Genomic DNA, 15,642 nt, shown 5'->3' with positions numbered 1-15,642 from the left:
TGGTACAAAATTATGACCTTGTTTAGTTACAAATATTGATATAATTAAGAAGTATTGTATCATAATATATATAAATAACAAAATTCTATTACAAGACGCGTTATATAAATTATTATTTAAAATTATGTTACATGTAAGTACTTTTTAGATATCTTAATTTTGTACAATGAAATTATTATATATATATATATTTATTTATTGTATATGAACTATTTAAATATTTCATAAATATTTAAAAAATGGATCTATTGAAAGATTTTTGTTTTTTTTATCTAAAATAGTTTAATTAACATTATATCTTTGTGAAAATAGAAAATTGTTACAATGGTTACTGTTTCTGCTACTACTACTACTACTACTGCTACTGCTACTACTACTGCTGCTGCTACTATCACTGCTACTACTAGAAACACTATCACTAGAGTCTGATTCACTATCTGAAGATGAACTACTAGTGCTACTATCATTGCTACTACTGCTGCTTTCAGCACTAGAATTTGTATTACTGGAACTACTAAATTCTCCTTTCATTTTTTTTTGTAAACGACTTTTTTTTACTTCTTTCTTCTGTTCTTCACTGTAAATATATAATTTATTAACATTATGTTTTTTGAATTTTAAAACTTGATAACTTAAATCATCTTTTATAAATTTACCTATTAGATTCTTGTTGTTTCATTAAAGCTTTCTTCAGTTGTGATGTACGTGAAGATCTATGTAAATATTTTCTCTTTCCTTTACATTCATAACTCCAATGTCCTATTTCTAGGCATTTTTGACATCGTATTTTTTGTGGATAAGAATTGCTATAGATGTTAATAGAAAATAGTTTAGATTATTTGTAATTATATGCTATGGTATATTTATTATTTTCTAATTTTAAACTTTTATAAAAATATATTGTATTTTATTAATTGTTGAAGAATGAAAAATTAAAAAATATTTCAAATTTATACTAACCTTTTTTTTAATGCTTTCAGACCGTTTGAACTCATGTTATATTTATATTCATACTTTAAAATATTTAATCCGTTAATTACATATATTCGATGCTGAATAAAATTTCGAATGAAGTTTGTTTATATACGAAAAAATAGGTTACTTTACTCAATAAGCTTCCATCACACACCATAATATAAATAGCTTTTGAAGATACTATATATACATATATATAGGTTATTTGACAATATTTTAATAAAAATCACCAATCAAGAATCACTACTAATATTATAAGACTAAAAAAAAAAAAAAAAAAAAAAAAAAAAAAAAAAAAAAAAAAAAAAATAGATATATAAAATTTTCTAATTTCTTAATTTTTATTATTCAATGAATCAATTATTTCTCACAATTTAAAAAATAAATTATGATAAATAGATATTTGCAGATAGCTTTTTAAAAAAAAATGATATTCTTATTTAATAATCACAGATTACATATAAAATAGAGCTATAATCTTATGAGATTTTATATTTCATGTTCTGTATTACCGATCATATCAGAAATTAAAAATTGTAACGTAGAAAAATATTTCAAATAAAAATAATATATGATATGTTCCGTATATTTGTAATTGTTACATTTAATTAGAATTTCTTTTATTTCAATAGAATTGTTATCAATTTATTCTATATCAATATCTCATGTGACATGAAAATAATAATAAATGATTATGTAGCTTCCAGATAATATAACATAAAAATGCATTCAATTATGAACATATTTATGATATATTTTTATAATAATTAATATGTATATCTATGTATAGTATGTACATACTAAAAAATTATGTCTTCTTTAGATGATGAACATTTAATAAAATACGTTAATAAAAATACAGAATTAAAGATTGTCAAGAATATTTTAAATATAAGAAATAATACTCTTCAACTCAAAAAAAAAACTTTTAAAGAAAAACATAAAGAATTGGTAAATTATTAATGAATAAAAATAAATTATTAATAAATTTAGAATTGTATACGCATACTATAAGATATAAATAAATAATAACATATAAATAACAAATAAAAAAATAATAACAAAATAAAATGATATGATAGTAATTAATTTTTCTGATAATTTTTAAAAAATCTTAAATAAATTAAAATTTTTTAAAAATTAATATATTAATTAAATTATATATATATTTTCAATTTTATACTGATTTAAAATAGATTGTCATTTTATAGGATAATATAAATTATAGTGTTTGGATTAAAGAAGATGAATTTTGTAATAAAATTTGGAATTTTTCTTTGATGCATAATTTTAATTCTATTTTTAATACAAATTCTGATATTACGGAATTAAACAAACTTCATGAATGTGAATATAATATAATCAATGAAAATTTAAAAGAAATCAATATGTATAATATAATATTGAAATTAAAAGATGAAATTAATATTATTAATAATCAAATAAATCTAATTTGTAATAAAAATATAGAAAAAGATTTAAAAAATTATAAATTTATTTTAGATAATTTAAAATTATTTTCAAAAGAATTATTAGAACTCATAAGGTATAATTATAATTAAATAAAGTAATATTTATGTTTATAAATATTTTGAATTAAAAAAAATTATTTATATATATATTAATTTTAGATTAATAACTACTACAGAAAATTCTTTGAATTTATGTAATATAAATATTAATCAGAAGTCAACAAGTATATCTGAAAGATTTATGAGTGCAAAAAAATTATTTGAAAAATCTACTTTTCATAATAATATTAAAGAAAATAAACTTTTATCTTGTTCTCCTAACATTATTGAAGAATCTAAAGAAGTATATAATATTATATATATATATTATTATTTATAGTATGATTTATTAAATATATTTTTTACTATATATATTCATATACACATTTTATATTATAGCGTTATAATATTAAAACCAATGTAAAATTTGGCAAATTTATTATGAAAAAACGTAGTCATATTTCTCTTAAATTTGAAAAAAATGTAAAAAATTCGGAATAAGAAGAAAAAATTAATAACATTATAAAAAAAAAATGTATATTTAATTTCTTAAATAATTCAATATATTTTTAACATATTATAAAAAAAAATTTATATGTAATAAAAAATTTTAAATTAATTGTAGCATTATAAATGATAATAAAATAAAAAATTCTGAAATGTTTATAATATATTTATATATTTAGAAATATACAGCATTTTATATAATTATATATGTATATTGAATTACATTAATATCATGATTTTAAAATTATACATGTAATGTCGCACTTGATAGACTATTCAACAAGATTATAATTTAAAGAAGCAATTTTTAAATTTTAATATAAACTTTAATCATTTTCCAATCATACAATATAATATATTACTTACATATTTTAAAACTGTTGAACAGTTTATCACAATAATTTTTATTGTAGTATTTCTTTTGGCAACTTTTGCATATATTTTGATATTCTATTTTAATGTGTGTTAAACATACACATGTATTGTTAAAAGAAAATGATATCTTTCAACATTTTGTACATCTTTTTAGTAAAGAAGATAAATGTATATTTTATAAATTATATATATAATTATTATTGTTCAATTAAAAAATAATCATTTTGAAATAAATCCTATAAATTGACGTTAACTTTTAATCAACTTATATATTATTATATAATTGCATAAAACATATATTATTAGTATTATCTATAAAATTATTATTACATAAAGAAAAAAATTTTAACATGAAGTTAAATCTTATGCAATATTATTATCAATCTTTATTCCATAAAGTAGAAGTTTGAAAGACAAAGTTTAATATAAATACATTATATTATAATATATTTGAAACATAACTATTATGAAAAAAATTATATAAATAGACACATAATAAATCATACACATCAATGAGTAATTACAGAATAGACATATATTTTTTTTTAATTATAATTAAAAGTTTGCTAAGTTCCATTATATGTTTTATATATTTTAATAATTTAATATATAAAATTAAAATTTTGCATTTTTATTTATAAAGTATTGTAACTTAATAAAATTGAATGAAAATACATGAATATCAATATTTATCCTACAAGTTTCACAATATTGAAAGAACACTAATTAATGAATAAAAAATATCTGTTTGTTAATTTACAATATCTTAATATGATATTATTTTGAATTACAATAAATATAGAATTGTGCTAATTATTTAATTTGTTATTGCACAGCCATTGCATAGTAATATGGATTATAAATCAAATTTTTGTGATTGTTTTTATTATTATTATTATAATTTCTAAACAATAAAATAATATACTTATCGAGTATTCAATATAGAAATATGTAATATGTGTAAAAAAAATCAATATATTGCTATATGGTTATAAATAAAATCCAATCAACTTCATAAACACACACATATATATATAATTAACCATAAAATAATATGTGTAATACTATTATTTATAATTTATATTGGCACTACACACATTTTAGTGCATATAAAGTACAAAAACTTTAATGTCAAAAAAATGCTTACTTTTTAAAATTATGTTAAAAATTACTATCTATGGAACTTAGCAAAAAATGATTTAATAATAATATATTGCCAAAATTAAATAATATATAATATCCATATGTTTAATGGCTCTTTTATCTAATGAGAGCATACTATTCAATTAAATATTTTAATTTTTTATTTTATAATAATAATTATAAAAATGTAATTTATTGATTAAAAAATTTTATAAATTTTAATTATTTTGTAAATTTATTTAAATATAGATAAATGAAATAGATAATTGCTACTTCATATTGCAACTAATTTAACAAATATAACAAAAATTTTTTTGTAATTATTCATGATGTTTAAATATAAAATTTCCTCATATATAGTTTTAGAAATAAAAAAAATAATATATTATTTATTATAGTATGTGTTAAATTATATAAATAGATGTTTTTTTCTGGAAGAATAGTTTCTTATAAAATTTCTTATAATTGAAGCTTTTATAATGATAATGTAATATGAAATAACTAATAATATATACTTTCATACTATATTACAAGGTAAACTTATTATTTTAAAAATTAGTTTAATTTTATCATCAAAATATTTTGTTTATATGGCAATGAATAGCAGTAACTGAAATATAAAATTGTTGATGCCGATTCTTAATTGTATTTCTTCAGTTGAATAATTTATTATTCAATCCATATATATGTATAATTTATAATATTTATATCCTGAAAATAATAACTATATATTTAAGAATATTTTCAGGTATCTATGTAATAAATCTGTAAATTCAATGAATTTGTTATGGCATAAATATTATCAAGTTATCAAATTATAAAATAATTGTAATACAGAATTATAATATACAATAGTAAAACAATATATTGCATGTAAATTAAGATATATTACATTTTATAAGATTACTAAATAATATATATAAAACAGATAAAATAAATGAATAAAATATCATAAATTATATCATATTAATAAAATGTGAATATAATGTTTTTTTTACTGTATCTAAAATATTTTATTATGACTTCATTTTCTTGTAGTTTTATTACTTGTTGTGCATATTTTCAAGCACCAATTTTACAATTACAATTACAATATATTTATATATATGTTTCTTTTCTCATGTATCATTGAAAATGTATCGCAGATATATGATTATTTATAGTTCACCTTATGAGAATATAAATATATGCACATTTTTTTCATATTATATATTTATATTTATATAATTTTTATTGATGTGAGATCATTACAGTGAAAATTTAATATTAATAAATATTGATATCAAATATCATTTCTGTATCACTCTTATTAAGAATCGACATCTAAGTCATAAAATAATTTTTTTAATTTTGTTACATGGATCGATAGGGTCCTTGCATTTTTAAAAACTGAATTACTAAGGAAGGTCCTCCTGCAACTATTTCTGGTGGTATTTGAGAAAGTGGACAATTTTCAATTGACATAATACTGAGATTTGTGCATAGAGCTAATTCAAATGGTAAATTGTGTAAATTAGCATTATCATTTACATAAAGTGAATCTAAATTTTCTAATGTACCAATTTCTTCAGGTAAATAGTTTAGATTATTTTCTCCAACACTTAAATAAGTTAAATTTGTTAAATGTCCAATTGCTCTTGGTAAAGAAGTAACTTGATTGGATTGTAAAATTAATTTCTGTAAGTCTCTTAGAAAACCAATTTCATTTGGTAAAGATTCAATTTTATTCTCTTCAAGATCTAACACTCTGAGTTTACGTAAATTTGCTATGCTGGCAGGAATACGTTTTAATAAATTATTAGATAATATTAAAACTTCTAAATTTTGAAGGCATTGAATATCATCAGGAATTTTTGTAAGTTGATTTGTACCCAAATTTAATTCAACCATATTGATCCATGTACCAATATCTAATGGTAAAGCAGTTAATTGATTTTCTTTCATATTTAACTTTGCAAGATTCTTTGCCCTAGAAAAAATACCATATGGTATTTTATCTATTTTATTATGTTCAAGATTAATAGAATAAACATTTGTAAACTGAGCTGGTCCTCCTGATGGATATGCAGTAAAAGCATTCCTAGATAATGTGATTGTTGTTAAATCAGAGAGACTTGCAAGTAGTCCATCTGGTAATTGAGATACTTGATTTCCTTCTACACTAAATTCATCCATTAATTTACAATTTGCTAAGGACTTTGGAATATTAGTTAATCTATTATATCTGAGTCCTAATCTTGTTAATGAGATTAGATTTCCAATTGTATCTGGAATATCCAAAAGCTCATTATGTTGCAAATCAAGTGTAGATAACTGGACACAATTTCCAATTTCTTCAGGTAAATGTTCCAAATGATTATGAGAAACATCAAATGTTATCAAATTGATTAATTTGCCAATACCAGCTGGAAGTTCTCTGATTTTATTTTCTCTCAAACTTAGCATTGTCAAATTTGTCAAATTGCGTATATTATCACTTACATATCGAACTCGATTAAAGCGTAAAAATAAAGTTGTGAGATTCGTCAACTTATACACAACATCAGGTATTTCACTCAACTTATTATGCCTTAAATCAAGAACTCTTAAAGATTTCAAATTCTCTAATGTATTTGGTAAACTTGTTAGAGAATTTTCACTCAAAGCTAATGTTTCCAAATTTCCAAGACAACCGATTTCTGGCGGTAATGTTACGAGTTTATTACCATATAGATAAAACTCGATTAAGTGCGTCAAATCCCGTACCGTACTTGGTAAATGAGTAATGTTAGATTTACTTAAATCCAGTCGCTCTAAGCATTCTTCTCTACATCTTGTAAATTCTTTAGAAACATCTAAATCTGCTTGTATCGGTTTGCCTTTTTTTGTAGTTGGTTTCGGTTTATTTGATTCGGGATGTTTGACAGTTACTGTTTTTTTGGTATCAGGTCCTGCTATGGACGCAGATGATAATTTTTTTTCTTTTGCGTGCTCTTTATTGTCCCGTAAAACGTCTACATCCTCAGGCATGTCGCCGGCTGTACAGGTGGTTAAACCACAGCCTTCAAGATATTCAGGAATATCTTGTTCCTTCATGTAAAAAGTCGGAAGATTGTCTTCGAGGTCCTCACGGTCCCTCTTTACTTCGGACAAACACACTGTTGAAATGTTACCCACACCTGTCCAATATTTGTTCGACTTTTTCATAACCTAATCACTATCGTAACTACGATTATTTTTTGAAATATTTTTGTATTTTTACGACATCATACTTTCTTCAAAGATTTCGTACCGTAGAAGTATTGACATATCGATGTCTTCCACTGCGAGTAGCGCAAACTCGAAACTGTCTGAAGACTAAATCTACGAATATTCAGTACTGTTCCAAAAATCAACTAAAAATTATCTTTGAATACATAATATATTATTATATATATATTTTTTGCCAAATGTATACATGTTTTTGATTATATTCATAATATATAAATATATGTTAATATATTAAATTTTAAAGTTATTTTAATATCAAGTTTTAAATATTGAAATTTAGAATTTATAGTATTAAATAACATATTTATTTATAGCTTAAATCATATTATGATGCATTTTTGAACACAATATTTTAAGTAACGTTTAAATAACTTTAATTCAAATATATATCTTGAAAGAATTCTATAAGTCGTAGTTTTCTAATATAAATTCTAAATAATTTTCATAATGTTTGAGTCATTGCGAAAAATATTGGATCCATCTATAAAAATAGATAAAATTTGTTTATCATATGTGACTCGAATTTTTCCACAATTCAAAAATACGCCGTATGTTATTTTGTATAAAGAAGTATGTTATACATTTATAATTTTTTTAAAAAAATTTTATTTTATTAAATGCTCTTTTATTATTTATCAGGCTTGTAAATCTATTGATAATTCTTCAGAATTCATCGATGCTGATCAATCAAATCGTAAGTTTTTTATATAAATAATTTTTTTTATTCGTGCTATAGTAGTTTATATGTATGATAAAAAATATGTATATACGTATAATAATAAAAGTAATAATATATTACTTAATTTAATTATTTATATATATATATTATTTTAGAATTTGAAATTACTGGTTCACCTTTGAAGTATTCATTTGGAGAAGATGATTTCGAAAATAGTACAATTTTGATAAAACAAAATTGGTACAAAGAAGAAGAAAAATACCTACCATTAAATAGAACAGAAGCATGGTAAGTTGATAAGAAATACATCAATAATTATTTCTTATATTAGTTTTATTTATATATTATGTTTATCTTATAATATAAATTATTTTTATAATATGATTTTATTTTAGTACTGCATTGAATGCATGCATTGAATCTATAAATGATTCTTTCTTTCTAATATTTGCTCTTTGTGATGGTAAGGATAATAAAAAAAGTAGATTATTAGGTACAATGATTGAAGAAGAATGGTTTACTACAATAGAAGTTTGTTCAGCTGAGATTGAAACTTTTGAATTTTTAAAAGAATCTTCCTCTAAAATTTTTCAACAACATTTGGAATTTTCACATGCATGTGAACAAGATGTCAGTTTTTTTTAAAATTTATATTTATGTTTATATTTATAATATATTTTATTTATTTTTATATAGATTAGTGTCTCTGCATTTAATACTTTTGATTTATTTGGAACAAAAGAAAAAATAATTAATAAGGATTATAATATAAAAAGTAATTTTGAAGGAAGTCTAAGTATAGAAGTAGATACTTGTAGTTTATCATTATATCCACTTACAAGAGCATCTAAAAATAATTTGGTAAGATTAATTATAATGAATTAAATATATTTTTTTCTAATTATTTTTTTCTATTTCTGTTTTAGATTGTGCAAGTTCTTACAAATTTAAATAATAGTCCCTTAAAAGAATTATGGAAACAATTATTATTGTTAAATCAATACTTGAGTATACTAGAAGATTATACAAAGAACATAAATTCTCATTACAATTCAATTCCTTTGAAATTTCCACAGAACTTTGTAAATCCATATAATGAAGTATATAAAGATTATTATATTTAAAATATTTGTATCATTTTAAAGTTTTAATAATATTATTTTCATCACTTTTTATATTATAAATAGGAACATGATGTAGTATTAAACAATTTAAATCTTTTGTTAAATGGAGATTATAGTTTTAGAAATTTTGATAATATTAAAACACACAAAATTAATTTTTTAAATGAAGAAAATTTAGAAAATGAAATAAGAATATACCAATGTATAGAAAATTTGCCATTAAGACATAATTTAGATTTTACAGATTTTTTATGGGAATTATTAATAAGTAAGTATATATTAATTAATAAATATATTCATATCTTTATATAAAACAATATTCATATTTGCAGAGAATTCAAATTATTTTGAAATTATAAAATGCATTCATACAGTACTTGAAGAAATTATAATAAATGATTGTTTGCCACAGGTATAATATATAAATTAAAAAAAATTAAACTTACTTTATATTAAATCTAATTAATTATGTAATTGATAAATATTAGGTCAATTTTACAAATTCAACAAAATTTTCTAAAATAATTAACAATCCACAACAACAAAAAATAATTTCACATTTCTTATCTGGTAGTTTACCATTAGAATATCTCATAGATATGGGTTTTGAAAAATTATACAAAGATTACATATACATTCTAGTAAATTCAAGATTTGATGAATTGCATGATATTCAACAAAAATTAAAAAATATTTTATGTGATGAATTTACAGTTGATACTTATAGGTATATGTAAAAAAATTATTTATTATATTATATTTGATCTATGATATATATGCATGTATGCCTGTGTATATAAATATATACATATATGTTTTTCAGGAAAAAACTACTATATTTAGTACAAATTCATATATGCTTGGAATTTATGTTATTAATACAAGATAATTTAGAATGTTCAAGTGATGATTTAAGAATTTTATTTTCTTGTGTTTATAAACAATATATTGGCGAAAAATCACCCATAAAAAGTTGTGATGATTTAAATCAAAGTAAAATTTATATTTTACATACTCCTCTTCCTCTTTCAGCAATTAATAATTTAAATAAGTAAGTTTGATAATTTTAATAATTTTAGTACATTGTATAAATTACATTATTTTTGTATAATTATTATTATGCTATTTTCAGAATGCCAAGTATACGAAGGATTTCACTTTCATCTCAGTCTAAATTAACAAAATTAACAACAATTAAATATTACAGTGAATCACCGATTTTTCCAACAAATATATATGAATTAGGTAAAATTTTATAGATTGAAAATTTAATATTTTAGTATATATATATATATATATATATAACATTTTTTTTTTTTTTTTTTTAGATAACTCAGATATGATAGATGAAGGATATTATGTGATAAATGCAATTTGTTCATCTAATAAATTTAAATAAAAATTGATTTTAAAGAATTTTAATAAAACGAAATTCCAAATTTAGTCAGGTATCAAAATAAATCCAATTATATTGCGAGGTAATTACATTTAATTCATAATTAATAAAATAAAAATTATAAAAGCATTTTTCAAATACATTAAATGTATTCAATGTATAAATATAACTAGATTTACGAGTGTTTGTACTCTCAGTCATTGATAATGTACATTCCAATTTACTATTAGACATTACTTTCACTGACCTAAACCTTATTAAATATAATAATATGAATTACATTTTTAATTCAAACTACTTTTCAATGTACAAATATATATGCAAAGTATGTTATATTTATTAAAATATTTGATCAAATTTCTTATGAGATTTATAGTCATCATTAAAAAGATATATATTGTAACATAAATTTTCTATTTTGTAGAAATAGAGTTTTATGCTTCAAATTCATTTAACATACTTTGATTGTTTTTTTGAATATCAGTACTGTTAATGATAAAAGTTATGTCAATTTTAAGCCAATAATTAAAATATGGCTTTACATGCAAAATAAGTACATAATATAAACAATTTTAATACTGAGAGGTTTCTACATCATCTACTCCAGAAACACTAGCTTGTTCAAGTACTTCAAGAAGTTTCTGCATTTCCATAGAATCCGATGAATTGTCAAGCGTCCTTTCAAGTGCTCGTACATATGACATACAAGTACGTCCTTCATGATCTAAATTTTGTGGATTTGCTTTATGCTGTAATTTTTCAATAATATAAAAATATTTAATTTTTAATATTATATAATATAATATATACAGCATAATTATTCAAGAGTGAATATACCCATATAAGGAGTTGTGCCATAGCTAAATTTCCTGTGGCACAAGCCAAATGCAAAGGTGTTCTTAAATCTTCCATACTAACAGGCATATTAATATCTTCGTAACTACATCTGGCTAAGCACAATGTAAATGCTCTCATATCACCCCTATATTATATTTAATATAATTATGTAATTATGTAATAATTATTTATAATAATTATTTCAAAGTCTCAAAACAATTACCGGCAGACTGAATCAATAAGCAGCTTTCCTAAAGAAATGTTTGGATTAATTGGTGGTAAAAAAATTTTGTCTTCATATTTCCATCTGATCCATTGTTCCTTCTCTTCTCTAGGAGAATCTGAATTTGGTTTCTGTTTTCCATTTAGACAATATTCCCACACACTATTTGCTATATCATTGCCAAGAGCTAACATTACACTTAACTGACCTGCGCTAAAATTAATATTAAGGTTATTTTATGCTGCTATATATACATATATGATATTAAGAATATAATATTATATAATTATATATAATATAATTAAATATAATTAATATAATTAAATATAATATTATATAATTATATATAATATATATAATATATAAGATATATTATATATAATATATATATATAATATATAAGAACATATATTAATAATATTAATATTTTTATTGTATTCATTTCAAATAGAGTGAAAAATTGCCAGTTATGAATTAATTATTATATAAGTATCACACTTACGACCAATCATCCAAATCTAAGGATCTAACTTTTGATATGTGTGAACCTAAATTTCTATGTATTCCTGAACATTCAATACACATTAATACGCCTAAATTTAAGCTAGCCCAATCTGGATCTAAAATATTATTAGAATTATTAATTATATATCAAAGATAAAACCAGAAAGATTGTTTTAATAAATTTATAAATAAATATGTATATATTTACTAGATGCTCCACAATCTACACAAGCATCGTTTCCTGATACTTTGTTTCTTATACAATGCATTTTGAAAGCATCAGTTTCGTTTTTTTTTTCACCATCACTATTTTGTAAACTTGATAATATTTGTTGTTCTATAGCAGAAATCCAACTATCTCTATCTTCTGCATTATTTGCTTCAAAATGCCATGTCTTATTTTCTAATGAAATGATAGAAAATTCAAAGCTATCTTCTGTAAAAATATAATATATATATGTAAAATGAATTTAAAATTAATTTATTTAGAACTGAAAAAATATAATATAATATGATTTAGTACCTTGAGCATTAGATAATTTAGAACCTTTAGGCGTTTTTCCAGGCACTTTCACAGTCACATATTGTAATAATATTTCTTTACCATTAGTATCGTTCATATAATCCTAAAAAAAAAACAAATGAACAAATATATATATTTCAAATATATAATTTATTATATTAAAGAAATATTTAGTTATTGGATAATTACATGTAAACTGGAATGATAAGTTAAACGACCATCTTCTAATAGTGTAACATATTTCTTTTTCCATTCTTTTAAAGATTTACTACTGCGTTTAAACAAATATCCTTGTTTAACAGGTATTTCCCTGCCAACACCCATTTCACCCATATTATATTTTTCTTTTTTTGATGGAGTAAATATATTAGACTTTCTTCTAAATTTCCTACATCATAAAAATAAAATATATTTAATTTTATTTTTCTTAAGAAGAAAGAAAATATATAATTTTATGAAAATTATATTAAACCTGATTGTAGTTGGTGTTAAAATAGAAGATCTAAAATCTGCATGCTGATTCTGTGTATTATGAAAATTATCACCAATTATTCCAGAATCATTTTGAGTCGTACTATTATGAAATGATCTAGAATCTTCATCTTTATCTGATGTCTATACAAATACAATTTATTATACTTCTTAATTTGATATAATTGATATATTTAAAAAGATTATAACTTACATTTAATTTTGATGAATTTGTTGCTTCCATTTCTTTGGTCAGAAGTTGTGTATTTTTGGCAATCATTGCAACAGGATACTTTGTTTCATTGTCTATTACTTGTTGTCCATTACATCGATAATGCTTTGCAGATATGTGTTGTATAATTTTTTGACACACTGTAATATTCAGAATACTCTCAAAATAATCATCAAAGTCACTGAAGCATAATAGTATGATGTAAGAAAAAATATAATGAAAATGAATTATATATATATATATATATATATATCATATATATAATCATAGATACTGATATATATATATATATATAATCATAGATACTGATATATATATAACTAATATATATATCATTATAGATATTGTGAATTTTCAATATTACAAAAATTATATATAAATTAATTTTTAATGAAAGTTAAAATATATATCTTAAAAATTGTTTCAAACTATTTACCATCCTGAAATACTCTTTCAACATTTAAACCATAAATAGCACATGTTTCATAATAAGGACATCTTAAATCACATGCCAATTTTCGTGGTCTAACATCTTTTATAACTCGGGGATTAGAATCATTAATTGAATCTAAATAATATAATAAATATTATTTAATTATATACATATTAATATATAATGTAATGAAAAATATTTTTGCAAATAAGAGAAATGTTAAATATTACCTTGAACTCCTACAAGTATTTTTGGTACTTCTGACATATTTCGAAATGAACACATTCTATTATAAAAACTGCAAACTATTGAGAAACTTTCTTCACTTTCTAAACTAAATACAAGTAATAAAGCATCTATCCAAGCAGAAAACTGAAATAAATATTTTTGTTAAATATTATCAAATATATATATATATTATATTTTTTAATATGCACATATGTCTATATAATAATTATATAAATATATAAATATATTTTTTATACTTGTGATTCTGGTATTCCACCCTCATCTCTAATTAGCAAGAGATAACTCTGATCATTAATAAAGATTTCTTTTTTAAAACGACCACCTTCTGGAGATTCTTCATGCATAAAAGAACCAGTTAAATATCTATGAACTAAAGCAGATTTTCCTGAGTCAGATGAACCAATAATTCCCAAATGTAATTCTGGAACATCTCTAGCTAATGTCCATTCATGACTATTAACAAAGGAATCTATTAAGAAAAGATTTTATCTTAATAATTTTATATAAAAAAAAATATATTTAAAACTATGAAATATATATAATTTTCTTTTCTTAGTATAATATACATATATATTATACCTTCAATTGCAACAACATGTTCACGAATTTGTTTTGCAATGTGTGTGTCAGAAATAAGATCTATTAAATCATAAATAGCATAAATTGATGGATGAACACTTTCAAAACGTTGTATTTCTTGTCTTATTGCAAGAGAATGATCGTGTCCACTTTGTTCAGTTGTCATTTTCTTAAAATAGCATTAAGTTATTTTTCAAAATCACATTACAGATACAGTATTGAACTGTATTGTATTTGAGTCAATAATTAAAATATTTTTACATGATATCAATTGAAACTTATCTATTATCATATAACACATGTCAAATTCGTCTATTTATCAATATTATTGAAAACAGGTTATTTAGCACTACATAAAGTAACCCCGCCTTTTTGGAAACAAATGCAGAATGTACTGTCAAATTACTAACAAAAAATTAATGATATTTACAAATTAAATGTACTATAAGAGTAGAGAGAAAGATTATTGAAAATAATATACGTCGTTAAAATATTTTTTTTTTTTTTACGTAAAGATTATATGAAAGTTCATTACGTTCATGATTTTATAGATCTGTTGCCCAAAAAGTGCACGAAGACCTACATTGCCAACCAATAAATGTTAAGTACCGTTGCAGAATGCAATTGAATGT

General features: G+C 21.3%; 4 protein-coding genes across 4 annotated transcripts; 1 reads left to right on the top strand and 3 right to left on the bottom strand.

Annotated features, from left to right (window-relative positions):
* Nucleotides 1-315: 315 nt before the first annotated feature.
* LOC122712516 (zinc finger CCHC domain-containing protein 10-like) lies at nucleotides 316-1,217 on the bottom strand (the record flags this gene model as incomplete). The annotated part of the gene is made up of 3 exons (XM_043932240.1): nucleotides 961-1,217; nucleotides 657-806; nucleotides 316-577 (listed from the first exon to the last, which is right to left on the bottom strand). Coding segments are annotated over exons 1-3 (447 nt in total), but the record flags the coding sequence as incomplete, so codon positions are not given.
* Nucleotides 1,218-5,435: 4,218 nt separating this feature from the next.
* On the bottom strand, nucleotides 5,436-7,827 carry LOC122712478 (leucine-rich repeat protein soc-2 homolog). Its single transcript, XM_043932191.1, has one exon. It carries the CDS (start codon nucleotides 7,695-7,697, stop codon nucleotides 5,865-5,867), a length of 1,833 nt encoding a protein of 610 aa, XP_043788126.1. The 5' UTR covers nucleotides 7,698-7,827; the 3' UTR covers nucleotides 5,436-5,864.
* Nucleotides 7,828-8,160: 333 nt separating this feature from the next.
* On the top strand, nucleotides 8,161-11,024 carry LOC122712532 (protein zwilch homolog). Its single transcript, XM_043932259.1, has 12 exons — nucleotides 8,161-8,330; nucleotides 8,400-8,454; nucleotides 8,595-8,727; nucleotides 8,835-9,069; nucleotides 9,136-9,300; nucleotides 9,366-9,539; nucleotides 9,627-9,831; nucleotides 9,896-9,975; nucleotides 10,052-10,290; nucleotides 10,387-10,614; nucleotides 10,696-10,808; nucleotides 10,892-11,024. Exons 1-12 carry the CDS (start codon nucleotides 8,208-8,210, stop codon nucleotides 10,960-10,962), a joined length of 1,821 nt encoding a protein of 606 aa, XP_043788194.1. The 5' UTR covers nucleotides 8,161-8,207; the 3' UTR covers nucleotides 10,963-11,024.
* Nucleotides 11,025-11,066: 42 nt separating this feature from the next.
* LOC122712531 (centaurin-gamma-1A) lies at nucleotides 11,067-15,602 on the bottom strand. Its single transcript, XM_043932258.1, has 13 exons — nucleotides 15,011-15,602; nucleotides 14,668-14,900; nucleotides 14,413-14,554; nucleotides 14,186-14,317; nucleotides 13,732-13,889; nucleotides 13,519-13,661; nucleotides 13,236-13,434; nucleotides 13,047-13,149; nucleotides 12,732-12,959; nucleotides 12,522-12,639; nucleotides 12,020-12,232; nucleotides 11,797-11,941; nucleotides 11,067-11,708 (listed from the first exon to the last, which is right to left on the bottom strand). The coding sequence occupies exons 1-13, from the start codon at nucleotides 15,174-15,176 to the stop codon at nucleotides 11,532-11,534; spliced, it is 2,157 nt and encodes a 718-aa protein (XP_043788193.1). The 5' UTR covers nucleotides 15,177-15,602; the 3' UTR covers nucleotides 11,067-11,531.
* Between the last annotated feature and the right edge of the window lie 40 nt (nucleotides 15,603-15,642).

This window comes from Apis laboriosa, unplaced genomic scaffold (assembly GCF_014066325.1).
Source record: "Apis laboriosa isolate Shangri-la unplaced genomic scaffold, ASM1406632v1 scaffold202_cov151, whole genome shotgun sequence".
NCBI lineage: Eukaryota > Metazoa > Arthropoda > Insecta > Hymenoptera > Apidae > Apis > Apis laboriosa.
The sequence above is the reverse complement of the archived record's forward strand: the minus strand, read 5'-3'. Positions and strand labels throughout refer to the sequence as shown.